General features: G+C 40.1%; 1 protein-coding gene across 17 annotated transcripts in view; it reads right to left on the reverse strand.

Annotated features, from left to right (window-relative positions):
• CAMK2D (calcium/calmodulin dependent protein kinase II delta) overlaps window positions 1-21,431 on the reverse strand; it is a 261,656-nt gene that overhangs the window by 24,502 nt on the left and 215,723 nt on the right. For 3 of the 17 annotated variants that reach the window (XM_038754996.1, XM_038754991.1, XM_038754990.1), the window contains exons 13-16: window positions 20,470-20,507; window positions 14,793-14,852; window positions 13,035-13,076; window positions 10,650-10,698 (exon numbers count right to left, since the gene is read on the reverse strand). In XM_038754996.1, the coding sequence (XP_038610924.1) occupies window positions 10,650-10,698; window positions 13,035-13,076; window positions 14,793-14,852; window positions 20,470-20,507 (189 nt within the window). Of the gene's footprint in view, window positions 1-10,649; window positions 10,699-13,034; window positions 13,077-14,792; window positions 14,853-18,983; window positions 19,017-20,469; window positions 20,508-21,431 lie in introns of all 17 variants that reach the window. The other 14 variants (XM_038754997.1, XM_038754992.1, XM_038755002.1 and 11 more) reach the window with 8 other exon arrangements.

Below are 21,431 nucleotides of genomic sequence, written 5' to 3' on the forward strand. Positions count from 1 at the left end.
GGTGGTGACAAGAAGTCCAAATGGTATGTAGGAAGCGCTCCTTAAAAGGATGTCAACTGTAGGTCAAAACAAAACAGGGCATAGATCTAGACGAACCCATTTCTTAGTGGCTCCTCATTTTACTTAAAATGACATGGGAGAGAATTTTGGGTGAATGTAGTTGCTCTTATATGGAAATAACTGATTAAATCTTTTGATGCAAGTTGGTTGAAGAATTTTCAGTGGCGAGATGTGGGTTTTAAGCTGGGAAATGCCTATCATTTTTCCTATTCCTTCATAAAATGTTAAAGACCAGAAAACAAATGAAACAGTGTCCTGAAAAGTCTGCTTCTTCTATTTAAGATGTCTTATTTACTCATATTCTGGGCAGACTCACTGAACTTCATTTATGGACCCTTTACCAGAACTGGGGTGGAGAGACTCCAGAAAGCAGAGAAGTATTTCCAGGGAAGACAGAAATTTGTGGTTTAAATTTTCACAACGTTCTCAATTCTGATGGGTCAGAACTGCCAGTTTAATATAGACAGCAACAAATATTTTCAAGATTCAGCCCATAAAATAATATACAGCACATGGCAGCTTATTTCAAATTTAGGCTTCATTTTTTTTTACTTGGTTTGGCCATTGGCACAGGATCAGTGCTGAGAAGCAGCATGGCACAGAGGAAAGAGCACAGCCTCAGGAGTCAAAAGGATCTGTGTTCTAATCCCAGGTCTGCCTCTTGTCTGCTGTGTGACCTTGGGCAAGTCACCTAACTTTTCTGTGCCTCAGTTCCCTCATATGTAAAAATAGGGATTAAGATTGTGAGCCTCTTGTGGATTAGCTTGAATCTACCCCAGCGCTTAGTACAGTGCCTGCCACATAGTAAGGACTTAACAAATACCATTAAAAAAGTGCTGTTTCTCTTGTTTTTACCTTAACAGTCCAAGTCTACCCATATGAAATTGGACAGGAAGCCCTTAGGGATATGTATATTTATATTATTTTCCCTATGGGGGAAAGGACAGAGAGTTGAGGAGCATCTGAGATGTCATTCCAAGGAACTCTGAGGGTCTACTTAGGATAGAACATTTATATTTTGAAACCAGAAGCAGAAAATGTTTCATTGTGCATTCTCTAAGCACTTTTGAATTTTTAACGGGGTGGGGTCTCATATAGCAAAAGAAGGACAAACTTGGTCCCGTCACAGAGACTTTGAGGATGAGAACCTGCAGAAAAGAATGGATTGATGCGCTAGTGGTTTGTGCAGTGCCATTCATAATCTCAAGTCCCTGTCATTCACGGTCTCGCTGGGGCAGCGCAGTGGAGGCAACCGGCAAGTAGGAAATCTTCAATATAGCTTTAGAGAATGGGTAAAAGGATTTTTCAGTCCGCACACTCTAGACCAGCCAACACAAAATACGCTGGGCTCTGGCATATTTGCTGCTTTGCCCTCCCATTGTTACCCTCTTCCTCCTCTTTAGTGTGGCCTAGTGGAAAGAACATGGGCTTAGGAGTTAAAAGATCTGAGTTCTAAACTCAGCTTTACCGCTTGCCTGCTGCATGAATATGAGCAGGCCATGTAACTTCTCTATGCCTTAGTTTCCCCATCTATAAACTGTGGGGATTCAAATACCTACTCTTCTTAGGCTGCAAGCTCACTGTGGGCAGGAAATTCATCTCTTTATTGCTATATTGTACTCTCCCAAGCACTAAGTACAGTGCTTTGTACACAGTAAGCGCTCAATGAATACAACTGACTGGACTGTACGTGAGCTCCACGTAGGACGGGGACTGTGTCTGACCTGATTAACTGTATCCATCCCAACACTTAGTACAGTGCTTGGCACACAGAAAGCACTTAGCTTTGTATGTCTGGGCAAGTCACTTAACCTCTCTGTGCCTCAGTTACCTCATCTGTGAAATGGGATTAAGACTGTGAGCCCTATTTGAGACAAGGTTGTAAGTGCTTAATACATGTCATTTTAAAAAAACAAATGATTACCATAGTAATAAAAATTATTACTACTTTACACCACGAGGCCACCGGCATCTCTGTGCTGCAAAGTCTCTCGGACCCACCAAATTCCCATGAAATGTATTAAAAATTGGCGAGATCTAGGAGTTGAGAAAAAAAACTGAACTTATTAACTTTCTTTTAGACCAGGGACCTGATTGTTTTAGGCTCCAAGATTCATTTCCGTTTGACCTGTTCTGGTTTCTTCTGAGGCCCCGGGCACTACTTAATTTGCAAGGCATCTTTAATTACTGAATGATCGTCATGTTTCCAGATTATATAAAATACAGCTATTTCAAAGGTGATAATGGTATTCCATTAACAGCAATTGCCGAAAAGTTTCAGTGGTGCCTCTAGGGACAACAAATGATTTTATGCCAATGTCCTCAATGACAACTCCATATGTTTTCCATTTTAAAATGTAGTCCACAGTGTTTCAGGAACACCTCTCACCCCAACTCTTCCTTCTCACAAGCTCGTCTAGCTTCTGCTATTCTAGGATCATCTATTTTTTCCTATTTGGGGGACACATCGACTCCTCTGGACAGAGTTCTTCTAACCAGACAAATTCCTTCCCAACTCATCAATCAGCAATATTTACTAAGTACTTACTAAGTGCTGAGCACTGTAGTAAGTGCTTGAGACAATGCTACACAAAAGAGTTGACAGATGCCATTCCTGCCCTCAGGGAGTTTACAATCTAGGTGGGGAGACAAGCACTGAAATCATTTACAGATGGGGGCTTTAAAAAATTTCTTATGGTATTTGTTAAGTGCTTGCTTTTGCCAGGCACTGTTCTAAACTCTGGGGTAGATACAAGTTAATCACGTTGGACAGACTCTCTCCCATATGGGGCTCACAGTCTTAATCGGCGTGGCTCAGTGGAAAGAATGCGGGCTTGGGAGTCAGAGATCATGGGTTCGAATCCCTACTCAGCCACTTGTCAGCTGGGTGACCTTGGGCAAGTCACTTAACTTCTCTGTGCCTCAGTTACCTCATCTGTAAAATGGGGATTAAGACTGTAAGCCCCACATGGGACAACCTGATCACCTTGTATCCCCCCAGTGCTTTGCACACAGTAAGCACATAATACCACCATCATTACTATTAATCCCCACTTTACAGATAAAGGAACTGAGGCCCAGAGAAGTTAAGTGACTTGCCCATGGTCACACAGCAGACAAGTGGCGGAGTCTGAACTAGAACCCAGATCGTTCTAACTCCCAGGTCTGTGCCCTGTCCTCTAAGCCACAATGCTTCTCAGAGTTGCAGGACCACCACAAATTCAGAAGCCCAAGTTCTTTCACCTGCTGACAGAAGAACGGCCACATGGATCACGCTTATAAAGAAGTGTGGCCTAAGGGATATGGCACAGGACTGGGAGTCAGAGGCATTTCAGTTCTAATTCTGGCTCGTCCACCTGTCTACTGTGTGATCTTGGGCAAACCACTTAACTTCTCTGGGCCTCAGTTACCTCATCTGGAAAATGGGGATTAAGATTGTGGGCCCCATATGGGACAGGGACTGTGTCCAGCCTGATTTGTACCTGCCCCACTGCTTAGAAGAATGCCCAGCCCACAGTAAGTGGTTAGCAAATATTCCCATTTTCAAATAAAGTGGAAGGTGGAGGCATTTTCATTACTAGGTTTGAACAGAAAGTATGGGGTGGGTGGGACAAGGGTGGAGGGGACAGTCCTATCTCTCCCAAGTGCTTAGTATAGTGTTCTTGAACATAGTAAGTGCTCAATAAATACGACTGACTGAATGAATGAATAAAACGGAAACTGGCAAGGGAATAGCTGCAGAAGGTCTCCCACCCTTTTCTTCCTTGTTTACACCTGGGTGCAATGAAACACCCACACCTTTCCCATTCCTTTGAAAATGGGAATTTATAATCAGGATCAATTTGGCTGTTAAAGTAATCACACTACCAAATGGCACTTTAAAGGTTTCAAGAGGAGGAACTCTAATTAGAGAGATGATAATATCACAATGTTTTCCTTTTCCACCCAGTGAAGATAAAATGCAGCTGTTCACCAAATCGCTTCTTTCCATTACTCAAATCATTATCATTAGGCTGTAATTTAAATAGAGAAATTGGTGGGTAATGGGCATTAACGACTTCAAGGTCAAGGTAAACTACCCTTTGAAACATTCAGGAAAATAGGTGGAGTTGCTTGCTAGCAAGGGCCGCTGAAAAGTACTAAGGATGTGGTGACGTTGATTCTAGTTTTGTTCTTTGGGCCACATCAAAGTCACAACTTCACCATGGCTCAGTTTATTTTTGCACCAATTTTTAAGATATTTGTTAAGCACTTACTAATGTGCCAGGTACTGTTCTAAGCACTAGAATATATACAACGTTCCTATCACTGTTGACGGCACTACCATCCTTCCCGCATCACAAGCCCGCAACCTTGGTGTCATCCTCGACTCTGCTCTCTCGTTCACCCCTCACATCCAATCCGTCACCAAAACCTGCCGGTCTCACCTCCACAACATCACCAAGATCTGCCCTTTCCTTTCCAACCAAACTGCTACCTTTATGGTTCAATCTCTCACCCTATCCCAACTGGATTACAGCATCAGCCTCCTCTCTGATCTCCCATCCTCCTGACTCTCCCCACTTCAATCTATAATTCACGCTGCTGCCCGGATCATCTTTGTGCAAAAACACTCTGGGCATGTTAATCCCCTCCTCAAAAATCTCCAGTGGCTACCAATCAACCTACGCATCAGGCAAAAACTCCTCACTCTCGGCTTCAAGGCTGTCCATCACCTCGCCACCTCCTACCTCACCTCCCTTCTCTCCTTCTACAGCCCAGCCCACACCCTCTGCTCCTCTGCTGCTAACCTCTTCAGGGTGCCTCGTTCTCGCCTGTCCCGCCATTTACCCCCGGCCCATGTCCTCCCCCTGGCCTGGATTGCCCTCCCTCCACACATCCACCAAGCTAGCTCTCTTCCTCCCTTCAATGCCCTACTGAGAGCTCACCTCCTCCAGGAGGCCTTCCCAGACTGAGCCCCCTCCTTCCTCTCCCCCTCCTCCCCTCCCCATTCCCCCCACCTTACCTCCTTCCCCTCCCCACAACACCTGTATGCATGTTTATACATATTTATTACTCTATTTTACTTGTACATATTTATTCTATTTATTTCATTTTGTTAATATGTTCTGTTTTGTTGTCTGTCTCCACCTTCTAGACTGTGAATCCGCTGTTAGGTACGGACCGTCTCTATATGCTGCCAACTTGTACTTCCCAAGTGCTTAGTACAGTGCTCTGCACACAGTAACTGCTCAATAAATACGACTGACTGACTGAATGAATTATTATTAACTCCACCTTCTCAGGTCACATTCTAATGGCTGCCTTTAGTTGGCACTTGGTGATGATACACCTATCCTTAAGCACTTATATTCTAATAATTGAGAAGTAGTGTGACCTAGTGGAAAGAGCCCGGGCCTGCATTTGTTTACTGTGTGAACCTGGGAAAGTCACTTAACTTCTGTGTGCCTCAGTTCCCTCATCTGCAAAATGGGAATTCAATACCTGTTCTCCCTATTTAAAAGAGGGAGCTCAATGTGAGACCTAATCATCTTTTATCTACCAGAGCACTTAGTACAGTGCTTGGTACATAGTAAGTGTTTAAATACCACACTTATTATGTTCTAGACTTAGTTTGCATTCTGATTTTCTTTCCATACCCCAGGCATCAGCTTCTGGAGTGCTGCTGTTGTTTTCCTGCTATATAAATTGTGTCTGTCTGTCTCCCCGTTAGAATATTGGATTTTGGAGGGTGGGGATGTGACTCTTAATAATTGGAGTCAGTAAACTTTTAATTCAGTCCTCTGCACTGAGGAGGAACTCGCTAAGTCTGATTGATTGACTGTGCTCCCTACTCAGTTTATAGCCTGTTTGAAATCACTTTGGGGACAGAACAAGTCATCCAAAAGCTACTTAGGTAGTCCTTCAGTGGCTTCTTGACCGAGGAAGGAGAATAATGATTTCCCCGAGCTGTGGGATTTATGCCTTGTTCCTTTCAAAGAGAGTCCAGGAGATGGGGAGAGATTTTTTAAGTCTTTCCCAACAGTTCCCAAGAAGGACCCTGACACCAATCTTGCACCATGTATTGACAGTGTGCAGAAAGGAAAGAGCTCTCCTGACTCCTAGTCCTCCCATATCAGGAGAAACTGGTTTGTAATTTACCTTTAAACAGAGGATGTTTGATGACTTTGAAAGCTTGTCACAATGTGTACCAAAAGAAGGGGCTCAAAGCAGCATGGCCTAGTGGAAAGAGCATGGTTCTTATCCTGGTTCTCCCAATTGCTTGCTGTGTGACCTTGGGCAAGTCACTAACTTCTCTATGCCTCAGTTATCTCATCTGTAAAATGGGGATTAAATCTCCCTTCCTCCAATTTGGACTGTGGCCCCCACCCTGGGGCCACTGATAAACCTGTATCTAACCTAGAGCTTAGAACACTGTTGACACATAGTAAACACTTAAACACACCACTAAAAAGCAACAGTAAAACTACTTAGAATATCTGGTTTTCTTTAAATATTAAATTTGTTGATTTCATTAGATAATGGGCTAAAACAACTGTGGGAATTATCAAGCAAATTTTTACCAATAATCCTACTGCAAATAATGATGTGCCCTAAATTAAATTTGCAATTATAAGTATGAAATACTACAAGACTCTAAGACTTTTCAATGCAAAATTAGTAACTGATATTTTGTTTCTTCTGGGAGAATTATGAGATTAATTTTAATGGGAATTTTTAGGAATCTAGATGGAAAAAAACTTGAAAAACTGAAATGCACCCAGAACTGTGTTAAACATTTATTTTTCCTCTCTAATCATTTCCTAAATGATCTAGAGGGTCTGGATAGGATCTGACCATTGGTGTTAGAAAGGTTTTTAGGCCTAATTAGGAAGACAGAAGACTCCTTGAGGGCAGTGTCTTTTACTTTTATTGAACTCTGCTAGGAGCTTAGTTTGATGCTTTTCCCACAGGAGGCAATCAATAAAAGCTACTGATTGACAGTTTCCACATAATTCTATCTGGTACTTCTCATGGGAAGGTGCCGGAGGGGAGAACACTTGGGATTGCCATGATGAACATTTGCTTTCTTCTAAAAAACTGAAATTAGCTATTAAGCTACTGAGAAGCAGTGTGGCCTAGTGGAAAGAGCATGGACCTGGGAGTTGGAAAGATGTGGGTTTTTATCCCAGCTCTGCCACTTGTCTGTTGTGTGTGACCTGGGGCAAGTCACTTTTGTTGTCTGTCTCCCCGCGCTAGACTGTGAGCTCATTGTTGGGTAGGGACTGTCTCTATATGCTTCCAACTTGTACTTCCCAAGCGCTTAGTACAGTGCTCTGCACACAGTAAACGCTCAATAAATATGACAATGAATAAATGAATGAACTTAACTTATCCATGCCTCAGTTCCCTCATCTGTAAAATGAGGATTAAGACTGTGAGTCCTATGTGGGATAGGGGACTGTATCCAACCGGATTAGCCTGTATTTACCCCAGTGCTTAGAACCAAGACTGGCACATAGTAAGTGCTTAACAAATACTGTAATTACTATTATTATTATTATGACTTGAAAAATCATTTCACCTCCCTCAATGCTTGTTGCTTGGTGATTCAATCAATTAATTACATTTCTTGAGCGCTTACTGTATGCAGAACATTGTACTAAGAGCTGAGGAGAGTACAATACAATAGAGTTGGCATTTTCCCCGCCCCCACGGAGCTTACGGTCTAGAGGGATCAAACTTCATCGGTGAGTCTTTGACTGTGGACCTGAATGAGGCAGTTTACTGGGTGTTTCATTTTAAAGCCAGTACAGTCATTTCCCTTGGAAAAGGAAGGAAGGGCAATTCTGAGTGGGTTTGCTAAATAAGGTTTTGGAAAAGGATGTACACCCATTGCCAAATACTCCCTAGAAAGTTTTGAATCAGAGGGCTGTGGAAGCAGAATATTGTGACAAGTGAAGAAAGAAAGAGTAATTGGCTCAGAGGTTCCTGCAGACAAAGATAGTAAAACAGAGAGCCGGGTTTGATGTCACTTGCTCTTGGTTCTCCCGAATTTCTTTTCAAGAGACTGGTAATAGTTCTCTCGGAGAGCTGCATGAGTCAATGGGACAACCAGAGTTTAACCTGCCAGGAGAGAGACTTGTGCTAGGCAACAGGAACAACTAACTATGTGGGGTCATGAAGCAGTGGTTCTTGCACAAAGGGAGATTGTGGAATTTCCTACACAGCAAACCTTTAAAAGAGAGTGAGATCAGTATGTGAAGCAGTGTGGCCCCATGGAAAAAGCATGAGCTGGGAGTCAGAGTACCAGGGCTCTAATCCCAGCTATGTGACTTAACTTCGTTTAAATTCTCTGGGCCTCAGTTTACTCATCTGTAAAATGGGTATTAAATACCTTTTTCTCCCTCCTTCTTAGACTGAGAGCCCCAAAAAGGATAAGGACTGTGTCCAAATTGCTTACATTGTACCTATCCTGGCACTTAGTACAGTGCTTGGCACATTACTCCCCCTCTATACTGTCAGATTGATTAACTTAATTCACCACTAATACTACCCAACAATTATATTATTGAGAACATACTGTGTGCATAATACTGTACTAACAGTTGTGGGCAAGGAACATATCTACCAACTCTATCATATTGGTATATTGTACTTTTCCAAGTGCTTAGTACAGTGCCCTGCAAAGAGTAAATGCTCAATACACATGATTGATTGAAATGGGGAAGGGCCAAGGGTAAAGGAATGTGGGAGTTGGGATAAGCAGCACTGCCTAGTGCAAAGGGAGTTGGGAAAAGCAGCAAGGGCTAGTGCACAGAGAGTGGGCTTGGGAGTCAGAGAACCTGACTCCACCACTTGTCTGCTGTGTGACCTTGGGCAAGTCACTTCACTTCTTTGTGCCTCAGTTACCTCATCTGTAAAATGGGGATTAAGACTGTGAGCCTCATGTGGGACATGGAAAATGTGTCCAATCTGCTTAGCGTGTATCTACCCTAGCACTTAGTACAGGACCTGGCACATAGTAAATGCAACAAATACCATTTAAAAACCAAAAACAAACAAAAAAACCTTGGGCAAACAGCACAAAGCTGCAAGGACTTTCTCAGTCTTCCTGCCCTACCTTTTCCGTGGACCAGTGAAAGACTCCAGTGTTGGTAAATCAGCAGCTGGGCCACAACATTTTTAAAGAGGACTTGCTGTTTGACTTGGAGGTCTATGACTGACTAAAGGGACTATGAGTAAAAGTATATAAGCACCATTTAAGTAGGACGTCCAATGGACCCAAAGAGGGAATGCAAAGCCAATTCTGCTACACACACACATTTCTCTCTCTCTCTCTCTCTCTCTCTCTCTCTCCCCATCTCTCCCTGCCTGATACAATTAGGGATAGAAAAATTCAGCAGCTAACTCATAACATAAATTCTAGGACCTGGATCATGGGACATGATAGGTAAATGCAATTTCTTTCACTTCTCTGCATTTCAGTAATGACTCAGTCAATTCTGATTCAACAATAATGACTCAACAAGTCATAATGACTCACCAATAATCTCCTCTCCTGGCCATCCAAATAATTACAAATGCAAGAATTTATAATGGTTCCTGTCAATTGTTTTACACAACCAACTTGCAAATGCCATCACATGTCATATTGGGATACTAATCAACTGAAACCACATGCCCCCACTACTCCAAAGTATCCATTCGTATTTGTGTGGCTGTTGAAAATATTCAGTCCCTTTAAATCTATAATGCAGTTTAGTCAGCTTTTGATGGATGATCCCTGCAGGAAGCACACCCACCCTAACTCGGTAAAATTTGAAGGACAAATTTTTTACAGTGCTCTTTACCTAAAAAATCTTTCAGATGCATACTTTCCTAATCCTTTCTACTGTTCCAGCCCAGTGCTAATGCACTATAGTTGCAGCTGAATAAAATGGCATTTAATGAAACAAAACTACACATATTGTATTAGCAAGAAAAGCCACACAGTCAGCAACTTCAACAGAAATAAACACACCAAAATGAAAAGTGGAGGAGAGGGAGAAGAAGCAATATAACAGTACAGCTCTAAAAATGGGTCCCAAACACTAACAACCAATAGTCAATATGTGAAAAATGCTGGTCATGGAGAGCATCAGTCTCAAGAAGGACCCTGGCATCTGAACAGAATGCAAAACAAGTGTGAAATGGAAAAATTCACAACCACACAGAATGACAAAACTATAAAGCCAGATATATAGGAAGGCTACCTGCAGTTTCACAAGAAAAGTGGCTCTTTCAACAGATGTATGCTGTATTCAAAAACACAGCCAGGCTGTTAATCTTATCTCCCTGCTGCTATAATTATCCCATGAAATAACATTCTTCAGCTGCCATGACTATTCTCAGGGAACATAATTTCCACATATGAAGTACATAAAAGTGGTACTTAAATTTTCAAGAGTATCAAATGAGGCTGTCAAAACCCCAAATTGACATGCAGAATTAAAACTAGAAACACATGTACTTCAGAAAGTGGCTAATCATTTATACTTGCTGATTCACCAAAAGACAGCATGTTCGTGTGAGGGTAGTGCATATTAATGTGTCACTTTCAAGCATACCTTTCACATCTTCATCCTCAATGGTCGTATTGGAGCTCTCAGTGGACTCCTGTTGAAAAGCAAATACAGTTGAAATGTGGATTATCACCTGGATGTTTTATTTATACAGCTGGCATCTGGGCAGGACGGTCAGTGGAGTACAGATCATGCAAAGACCTTTCAAGTACATCATGTGGATGTTTTTACATGCAAATGGTCACATATATTAACATGGTTCTCACATAAATAAAACACCTCAATCTATCCATTTCAAAAGGGAGCATCTCAAAACAACAAATACTTGGCTGTCCCGTTTCTGAACTACCCAATTGTCTGGAGGAATTTGTTGAATACTTAAAGAAACAGTAGCTTTTGGCATACTGAACATCAACTTTGAAAAACAAATGCAACTTTAATTTACCAGCATTATCTTTGTTTCCCATTAGTTCTCCTGAGAGTAGAAAGAGGTTTGTGATAAGAAATGTCAGTGTGTACATAATCTTATAAAGGCTTTGTTACGGGTTTATTGGAGTGAACTGAAATTGTAATCAACTCTCTGATGCTCCAGTGGCTAACAGATTTACCTAATGAAGAATTTCCAAACTAGAGACAAACCAACAATGTCACTGACTTGCTCCCTTAATGAAAAGGCCAGGCTACCTACAGAGTTCTCAATAATATTATCAATGGAGTGAATGATTAGTAAAATCACCTAAAAGGACACTGCCATCATCGAGGAACATAAACAGAAGCAACTTCATATCTGATTGAATTTATCTGTCCAACGCAAATACTCTAATTGGATTTTATTCCCCTGGCACTCATGAGAAATATGTACACAGGATTTTGGATAAACCAAAAACTACATTTTATCCTCTTTCAATCTGTGGCCCTATACTTAGCGATGAAAATATATTTTTCATTGAAAAAATAAAGCCTTTTGTCAGTGTCCCTTTAGAAACTGATTAGTCTTTTTAAAAAATCAATGAAAAAAATTAAATTATGCAATGTTATTGAAATGTAAACCACAAATGTATACATTAAGCAGCACCTAGGTCCCATAGACACAAGATCAAACACGAGAATCCCCATGCTTTTCTTCACTGACGTAGCATTTCAACCCAGACTGTAGAAACATTACCTTCGCTAACAGCACCATGCTCTGATAACAAGGGAAGAAATGTAGTGCAACAAAGGGGTAACATGCCATTGCTCTTACAAGGGATGTAGCTAGTACTAGAAGCATCCATTCCAGCTGCCATGCTTGATCTTTCCATTTTGCTGATGACATTTAATAACAACCTGTGTTTCATTAGTGATTTTCCTGGCCATCTGTAGACTTTCAGGGACATAGGGTCTCTCAACTGCCATACCTGAACTTAAGTAGTTTTGCTTTTTCCCCACCCTTTGTATGCTTTAATGCTCCCTAAACTTTATGTTTCATGGTTTGATACTGAGGGGAAGGAGAAATATGGCCCATGACTGCACGTGGTATTTGATGAGTTTGGAAAATAAACATTATTGCTTTATAGACTGTAAAAAATGAATCAATGACATACTTAGAAAAGTTCTCCCCTCATCCTTTTGAAATGTATGCATGTGTAGTTTCTCTCCCCACCCTAATTAATTGCTCCCATGCTTAGTATCCACACAATTTCACACTCAGATATAACAAAAACCTGATCATTCAATCGTTCCTCAGGATGAGGAGTAAATATCTTTTTCAAGATCATAAAATGACAATGCACAAAAAATAAAATTCCTCAGGTCTGTTGCAATCCATGCACAGAAATATATTTGTTCAAAATAAATGGGGGGGGGGTAACAAAAAGATTATGTGATGACAAAGCAGAACAAACTTTGATAGAAGCTTAATCAAATTATGGCAACACTACATCAACTCAGTTACTAACACTTTTACCAAAAGCTCCATGTAGTACCAACAAAAATCTCAAACACCCATGCATGCAACAGATCCACGGTGTGACGCACAAACATGCGGAGAAAAGGTTTAGCAGATGGATTTTGCTTCAGCTTCACAATTATCTTAAGGAAAGTGATGTAAATAGCTCCTAAAAATATCTCCTGCTAATTAGAAAATTAAAATCCCAATTCGTTTTACTTTGCTGATAGGAGGTTTCTTTTTCAAAAGAAGTAAATGTCCAGCTCACTAAAATTAGGGTAATAAAGGGGAGGGGGGAGGAGGGAGAGAGAGAGAGAGAGAGAGAGAGAGAGAGAGAGAGAGAGAAGAAGAAGAAGAGAGAGAGAGGAAGAGAGAGAAGGAGGAAGAGAGAGAGAGAGAAGAAAATCCCTTGTGTAAATTTGGGGTCATGGACTCATTTTAGCCTGGAGTAGATGAAATGGATAATTTATGAAAGCAAACTGTAGTTCATTCTTTCTGTATACCTTGTTTCCATCTGGGTTGTGGATTACAGTGGTTTGGGGCTCCTGAGTGAGAACAAATAAGAAAGAAAGAGTTTGCATTGGTAAATGTGTCCTCTGTAGTTGGGTGGGAAAAGCAAGATGGGCCAGCTGAAAAGTGCTTAAAACAGTGACCAGGGCCAAGCAAAGTCAACTGTTCGGAGAGGATGAGACTGACCTGATCTCACAACCAAGATTCCCTCCCTGGAAGTTCCCAACCTAGGCTTCCCTACTGTAGCAGCATGCAAAGACCTTATTCATGATCAACACATACACACTTCTTTGAAGTCTTGGAGACCAGAAGAGGAACTCACTGTTTCACAGTTTCTTCCATATAGAAACAAAGCCCCCTTTTTTATTGGTCTGGGTTTCCCTTCCTAAATAATTTATCACAGACTCCTGGAAAACAATTCTCTACAGGATTAAAATAAGACTGGATTAGGGGTGGGGGAGGAGTCCATGGTGATCAGAACAGATTTAGAGTTGGGCACCTCTCTGCCCTGTAGACAAGCACTGTCTCAGAGATGCAGTCCACTGTTATTTCATACTTTTATGTCCTTCCAATTATCCTTAAAATTAATGTTGCAAATGCCAGTCAGCTAGGATTTCAAAGGATACTCAGCTAACGATGCCTTCACAGCATTCTAAAGTTCTATAGATGCATAGATACTGTGGAGGATCTGAATTAGTTGAGCAGTTAATCTGTTTGAACTAAAAAACTCAGGAGGTAGTGTTGGGTGAAACTAGTGATATGAGAACATCTTAAAAATGAGAAATAGTTGAGAGCAATGCACTAGAGAAGAAAATGGCTTGAGAAAAACATCCCGAGATTCACAGATTTTTATTTTGAGACATGCTGGAATTAGTCAATTTTCACTTAGCCACACTCTGTATTCATGCAGCATCTTTCTGACCCTCACAACAGCTGGGAATCCCTCAGTTCTCCACCAATAGCTCAAAACCTGCCAACCACAACAGCAGTTTTCTCTGGGAACCATTATCCCATGGCCAACTCTCCCCTTGCCCAAACAGACCAAACTGCCTAAACCTGTTCTGCATTATTTTTGTCATAACCATTGATTTGGTCATATCCATGCCTCTTGTTTAGCTTGGACAACTGAGAGTTAACATTATTGATGAGAGATCAAGTGAAACTGGGCAAGGATCATGTCAATACCTAGCAAGCTCCAGGTGTATTTTCCATCATGTGAAACCTTTTCAAAGTGAAACAGTGGAACCCAACCATACTCCAGGCGAGGTGCCTCTTCATCTCAGTAAGAAAAACCTTGACAAGTCCTACTGACTTCCAAATAAGAGCAGCGCTGGAAATCTGAATAAGGTCTAGTTGGTTGTTGCCTAGCGAGAATCCTTTTAGCTCTCCTTGATGCCAAAATTGTGCCAAGGAAAATAATCATTTAAACCAACTAAAGGTATCATCAAGAGAAGAGCTAATAGCAACCAAAGCACATTCTAATTCCCTATTAACACAGCATGCAGACAGACCCCTGGACCCCCGTGGCCTTAATATCAGGTTGAATTCTGAGTTGACATATCTGGTTTTAGAAACACATTTTGCTTGGAAACTGAATTCCTTGCAAATAAACAAACAAAAAATGCAAACCACAAGAAATGAGCAACTTGTTCAAGATCTTAGAAAGCAAAGGAAAAGTGAAAGCCAAAGGGAGAAACAACAGAAAACAGTGAAGAACTTAAGTCAGGTTGAAAAGAAGAATCCAGGTATACCAGCGCCGGGGTGGGTACATTTTCTTTGGGGCTGGTTACCACGTTGGCTTTGTTGTTTATCTGTAGGCATGCAGAAAATAGAAACAGACAAGCCTTAAACCTCCAGACAGCCAAAATCTCTCTCTGCAACACGTCTATGTAGAGATATAGACATGAAAATAAAGATCTGCTGAAGATGAAACTGATGAACTCAAAAGGAACAGTGATGACAGGCAGGTTTGGTGACCAGTCCTAGGAAACCTGACAGCACAAACAGGCTATATTCAGCACTGCCTCTGACAAACAAACATGGCTCGCTCAGCCGGACCATGTTAATGAACAGGTAAAGAGCTTCAGCAAAGGAGTTAACATTTAAAATTGGAGAGATAAGGAGAGATGCTATGTTGCATTTTGATTTCCTTGATTACAACTGTGCATTAGCATTAAGTGGTACATCCTCATTATAAATAATTAAGGTATTTATTACCTACTTACACTGTGCCAGACAGAGTTAGATACCAGAAAATCAGAGGAAACACAGTAACTGTCCCCAAAACGGCTCACAGTCTAAAAGGTAGGGAGAGAAGGTGTCTTAACCCCAGTTTTACTGATGTGGAAACTGAGGTCCACAGAAAGTAAGTGACTCCCCCAAGGCCAGTGGCAGAGCTGGGACCTGAACCTGGGCTTCCTGATTTCCCATAAAATGCTCTTTACATGAGACCATACTTGTTTCTCTCCGTTCGTTTATTTCTTGGGCTTGAAGTCACTAGTTGAACAAACAATGGATAGGCTTTATCTGGGTGAGGCATATAATTCTGTGGAAATCCAGTTAAGCATTTCTTGCTTGAGATGAAATAAAAGCACTGATGAGATTCCTGCAGAAACAGTCCCTTTCAGTTTTTAAAATAGACAGGGCTAGGATTTGACCATTGCTGTGTTTGGACAACCTGACTTGAATATAATTTCTTCCCAGATACTGGAGGGGAAATAACTCCATCTGCATGTTTCCTGCACTTCCTTACTGGCACTTTGCCAGGAGCTGCAAACCCCAACATTTCTTTTGTCCACAAGGGAACCAGAATGGTGAGGAAGCCAGAGTGTGAGGCAAACCACTAAGCACCACAATCAATTCCTTTATGCAGGATTTCAGTCTGACTGCGGCTGAGGTTGTCCGCTGTTCACTATGGGAGACTCAACTGTCAGCTTTGTATTGATGATGGCAAATATTGTTTCCTGGCATCATATTCCAGATATACATATATTACATATACATATATATCACATCTTAACAGCATCCCACCGTTGTGAGAGACTGGAATCAGGCAATTAACCTCCCTAGCAACTTGTCAACCACTTTACCTTGGGAGTGATCAACAAGACAAAGTATCACAGTAGACCTATGGTGAATGCTGTCAGAGTTGTGCAACAAAGGGGCATGGAGCAAATCAATGAACCTCTGAAATAAAAGAAAATTAGAATACTTATTCGCTTCTCAATGGCACAAGCCAAGTAGCTCAGCTTTTCAATCTCCTGACAGAAGAATTTGCACTAACTGGATTACTGTGATCTAATGGAAAACGCATGGGATGGGTTAGACCTGTAATCTACTTCCTCTGCTGGTGGCCTGCTGTATAACTTGGATACATCACATCAGCTCTGTGGCCTCAGTTTCCTATGCAATCTATAAATCTATTCCTACCTCACAGTACTCTATGAGGATTGAATGAGAAAACTGATTGAAGACAGTTTGGAAAAATAAAAGCACTACATGAGAACAAGATACAATAATATGCATTAGTTTGAAGAGTTTATATTCAGTTTATGTTTCCCTAAAGAATATGTATTTAGTTATAGTTTCTGATGGGCCTAAGAATCTTGTCAGATGGACTCTGCTCACTTTGGGGTCTTGGATTTCTGCTATTCTAAGGAAATGATTTATGAATTACTTTCTATCTTCTTGGAACAAACTTGGGACAGAGACTGCCATATTTAATAGATGGTAAATCAACTTCCTCCAGCTGTTGTAAAAAGAGTAAGAAACAGGCACCCTTAATAATAAGTATAACTATTCCTGAAAACTTTGGGTTGGTTTTTTTTTGTGGCATTTGTTAAGTGCTCACTATGTACCAGGCATTCTACAAAGCACTGGGGCAGATATAAACTAATCAGGTTGGGCACAGCCCCTGTCCCATATGGGGCTCAAAGTCTTAATCCCCATTTTACAGATGAAGAAACTGAGGCAAAGAGAAGTATTATTATTTCTATTACTATAGTTATAATTCTAAAAATGCAAAGTCTAAAAAGCAGCACATCATTTGAAAGCCAGGAATGAAAAAGCTGTAGCATGAATATTACACAAGGATGGAAATTTACCACTTTTAAAAACCTCTGTAAACAATGTGAATGCTTCATAAAGAATTGAGAATTTAAATAATGTGGAATCTAGAGAAACAAGTTAAATCATTTTACCTCAATATGCTGACCAGAAAGGTCAGATAAACTAAATGAAGACTTGATAAGTACTAATGAGAGTCTATATAAATTTAATCTGCTTTGCTTCTTTCCATTTTTTCTGTTCCTTTTTTTAACCTGCAAATTCTACCAAAGCATCCATTAAAGTGCTGATACAACATGATAGATATTCATCTCTGAACAGTAAACTTGCTGAATTATGCTTAGCGAATATACATGGTTGTGTGCTAATGTGATTTTAGTAAGAAATAGCAGTGAGCCCCCATGTCATATGATAGAAGGAAGGAAAAGGTTTTTTGGCTCCAAGGACTAGGACCTCCTTAAGTGCTTAGTACAGTGCTCTGCACACAGTAAACGCTCAATACGATTGAATGAATTGAAGGAATAATCCACAGATATTTCGACTATCTGTTGATGTAGCTATTGTCAAAATGCATAAAAGGCAACATACTGATAAGTGGTACATCTCTAAAGAGTGAAAAAAAATATTTGGAATTATTAATATGGGCTTTGAAATACATAATTTAGATTAGGCCTGATGAAAAAGGGGAAAATGCATAGGAAAGGTATTCCTTACAAATGAAAAAACTTGTCAAGAATCACTTGGGTTTTTGTACAGCTGGAGTACAACACACACTGAGAAAGTGTTAAACGTATTTCAATGGGCGGTCAATCTGCTAAACTTTCAATTTCTTCTATTTTGAGGAAGGATTTTTGTTCTTTTAGCTATAAGAATTGTGGTTGCCAAGAACTACCCTATTTTAGTCACAGTGGCCGTAAACACAAACCCATACATTAAGCATGCTTTTCTTGTGAAAGTGGGGTTAGTCTACTTTGCCATCATATCCTCTAACATCCATAGTAAGCGTTAGTGAAGTGAATGAGTCTATATGCCAATCATTTTTCTCAGATGAATTTTGCCATGTCAACTGTATTTATTGAGCGCTTTCTGTGTGCAGAACACTGTACAAAATTCTTGGGAGAGTACAATATAATAATATAACCAGGTGTGAACTGAAACCTCATAAGAGAAAAAATATGTATGCGATAACCAACACTCCATTATGAAAAAAAAAAAAGAGGAAAAAAAGCTAATTTCTGGTCAGCAAAGTGTACCTTTTAGAACAGTACTTTTTGTTACATGAAAACATTACAGAAACTCAAAATGAAAGTCTGGTACAATTTGCCTTAGAAGTTACAAATACTACTTATGTGTTCAGTTAAAGATAGATTCAATAGGAAAAAAAAGTCTGGCTTTTTGAAGGTGATCCATGTTTTCAGTATTGGAGGAGCCAGGATGCTTCTTTTTCAAAATCGAATCAAGTGTTTAAATGGTGTGTTGAACCATTTGACGAGGCATGGGTCTACTTCCATATTTCTCTGTTATTAAAATTAATCGTTGTTACCTAAAATTGTAGAATGACTCTGCTAATGAAGGCCAGCAAGAATAAAATGAATTCTAAGACTAATGAAAAAGGAGGGCCCCTGGGATGGAAGATGGTTTGAATGCACTGACTAGTGCTACATCCCCTTTTTGGCATTCAGCTTCAGTAAACTGAGTTAAAAGAAATGTAAAATGTCTTACTCTGTCAGAGATGAAGTAGCACTTTTTGCTATGAGTCAACATTTTCCACTTTTAAAGCCCTACAACTTAATCACACTAGCAGCTGTAAAGAGAACTTTTTGATCTCAGAGTGAATGTTTAACAGGAGGGAAAATCTGTCAGATAAAGATCCTCACCATCATCTGAACACTCGAACTGGACTTCCTTTTCTGAATTGACCAGTCAGAGAAAAAGGAAAAGAAGAAAATGTGACCGGTTGAATTTTAGGTATCAAAACAAGGAGCACAGAACAGTTGCGTCTTCAAAAAGAAGGACTAAACTGGAGGAGGGGAAAAATTGAGAGGGGGGCTGGTTGCCAATGACCTTTCTAAATTAGGAGTATGCTAAATCAATCGATCAATGGTATTTATTGAGTGCTTACTGTTCAGAGCATTTTACTAAGTGATTGGGAGAGCAGACTTATGCAGGAATGTTACCCCTGCTTCACACCTGCACAGGATAATGAAGAACTGAAACACCTGGAAAACTTAAAATATCAAAATAGATATAAACTGCCATCAGTGCAGTCTAAACTGATGTAGAAATAAGAAATCAGGTTGAGAAAGCAATTTTAAGTAAAGTACCAATAATTTCCCTAACAGAAGTCCTCGAAATCCCCAAATCTCAAAACAGATTAGGATTTGCCAGACCCATTTAAACTGAATGAAAAATGTGTCTGGGTAATGCAGTTCTACTCTATACTTCCCCACTATTCATATTTGGGTTGTGTTCAAATAATCAAACATTGATTTGGTTTCAAGAACCTCAAAGCACTTAAGAGTTTGAGCACAGTATCTCTGTGGGTGAAGAAGAGGTTAATCTTTAGAAAAATCAAATTTTAAGAGTGGTTCCCTGGAAAGAAAAAAAAATAGTTTAAATGCCAAGCTATTTCCATTCAAAGACAAATTTCTATTAAACAAGGCTGGCTAGAGAAGGAAGCAATTGTTGAATTATGGATCAAATTTTTGTTCAGCCTTTAGGGATCCCAAGAGCTAAAGAAAACTAAAAAAAGACTAAAGTGTGGTGTTAACTGGCTTTCTGGCTCTGTTTCAAAGCACATATTCAGGACAGTCACCTGCAAGATGCCCTCACCCTTTATGGTAGGAGAGGAGTGGTTACTAAATCTTGATGAAGGTGGCTTCTTGCCTAAGGGAGTTCCACATCCCAGACTGTTTCTGAACAGATTGGTTTTGGCCCACCAGAACTCAGACCTCTCCATCCTGACATTCCCGTGACTGCACAAAGCTTCAGATTATCATGGAAACATGGAGCCAAACAAGGGTTAAACATGGAGTATAAGGGCTCCATAAGCAAGTGTGATTCTTTAATGACCAGAACACTGTGCTGGAAAAGTAAATGATTCAGCAAAATATCTTTTTCCTTGTTAACTTTTAAAAAGTGAAATTTGCAGTCATTTTTCTTCCTTGCACTCTTGGAATGCCAAAGTCACCCTTAGGCCTCCAAGTAGAATAAGGACGAATATGATATTTAAAAGAGAATAATTAGGACATCTGAACAGTGTACAGAGCGCTTACTGTACAGTGCTCTGCACACAGTAAGTGCTCAAAAAATAAATACGATTGAATCTGAAAAAAGTAAGTATAGAGCTTGGAAGAAACCTACCTTCACTCCATCTGGTTTCTTAAGCAAACTCTTGGCTGCTGCAAAATGAAAGTAAATTCAATATTTAGTGGGCTATCCAAAAATCCGACCGGCAGACAGCACAACAAACATGTTATTTTTTGGTTTTTCTTTACCATCTTTGCTGCATTACAACTAACATCATATGAGGAGGAATCAAGTTCACACACTGAAGCAACAGCTTAAAGGACGCATGGGTGCAGTATCACTTTTCTATATTTTAATTTTTCAATTTTAAATTTGAGGCTAAGATATCTTCTTAGCCAGATGGGTATTGTCAAATACTGCTAATTACATAAACATCACTGATAATTATAGGTCTTGGTTTGTTTGCTATTGTGAAAAGGATACTGGAACTTTAACTGGACTATACTTTCATAATCCAGAAAGTTGACTTCCGTCTTTAGACATCAGCTAATAGATTGTATTAGACGTTCATTCACATCCAAGAACTTTAACTATGTCAATCCTGCCATCATAAAGCACTCTTCCAGAGAAGTTTAAAAGGTTAAGTCTCAATTTACACCAATTCCTAAATGAACAGGGATTTTAAGGAACCTGAGCTAGGAGTGAAATTTTAAACACACACAGAAGATAATCACTTTACTAAGACTTCATCAGTCACTTTACGTTTACAGTGGAAAGAAATGTGAATGTCTGAGAGTTTCAGCGATGGTTTTATACTAACCCTGAAAAGAAAAATAACACTGCTCAAAGAGAAAATATACAGGCCCATTCTAGTGTAGGCCTTGAGTTTGGAACTTTTAAAATAACAATATGAGACTAAGGCCAAGTCACAAATACATCTTCATTTCTACAAACTAAAACACCAGAACTCAGGAGGCCTATGAAATTCTCATTTTCCTTATCTTTGTGGGTGCATTCTGGATATGGGAAGCACAGGTACCTCTTGCAGCTTAAGGTTCTATTTTATGAGGTAAACA

Source organism: Tachyglossus aculeatus, chromosome 12, assembly GCF_015852505.1.
Source record: "Tachyglossus aculeatus isolate mTacAcu1 chromosome 12, mTacAcu1.pri, whole genome shotgun sequence".
Lineage (NCBI taxonomy): Eukaryota > Metazoa > Chordata > Mammalia > Monotremata > Tachyglossidae > Tachyglossus > Tachyglossus aculeatus.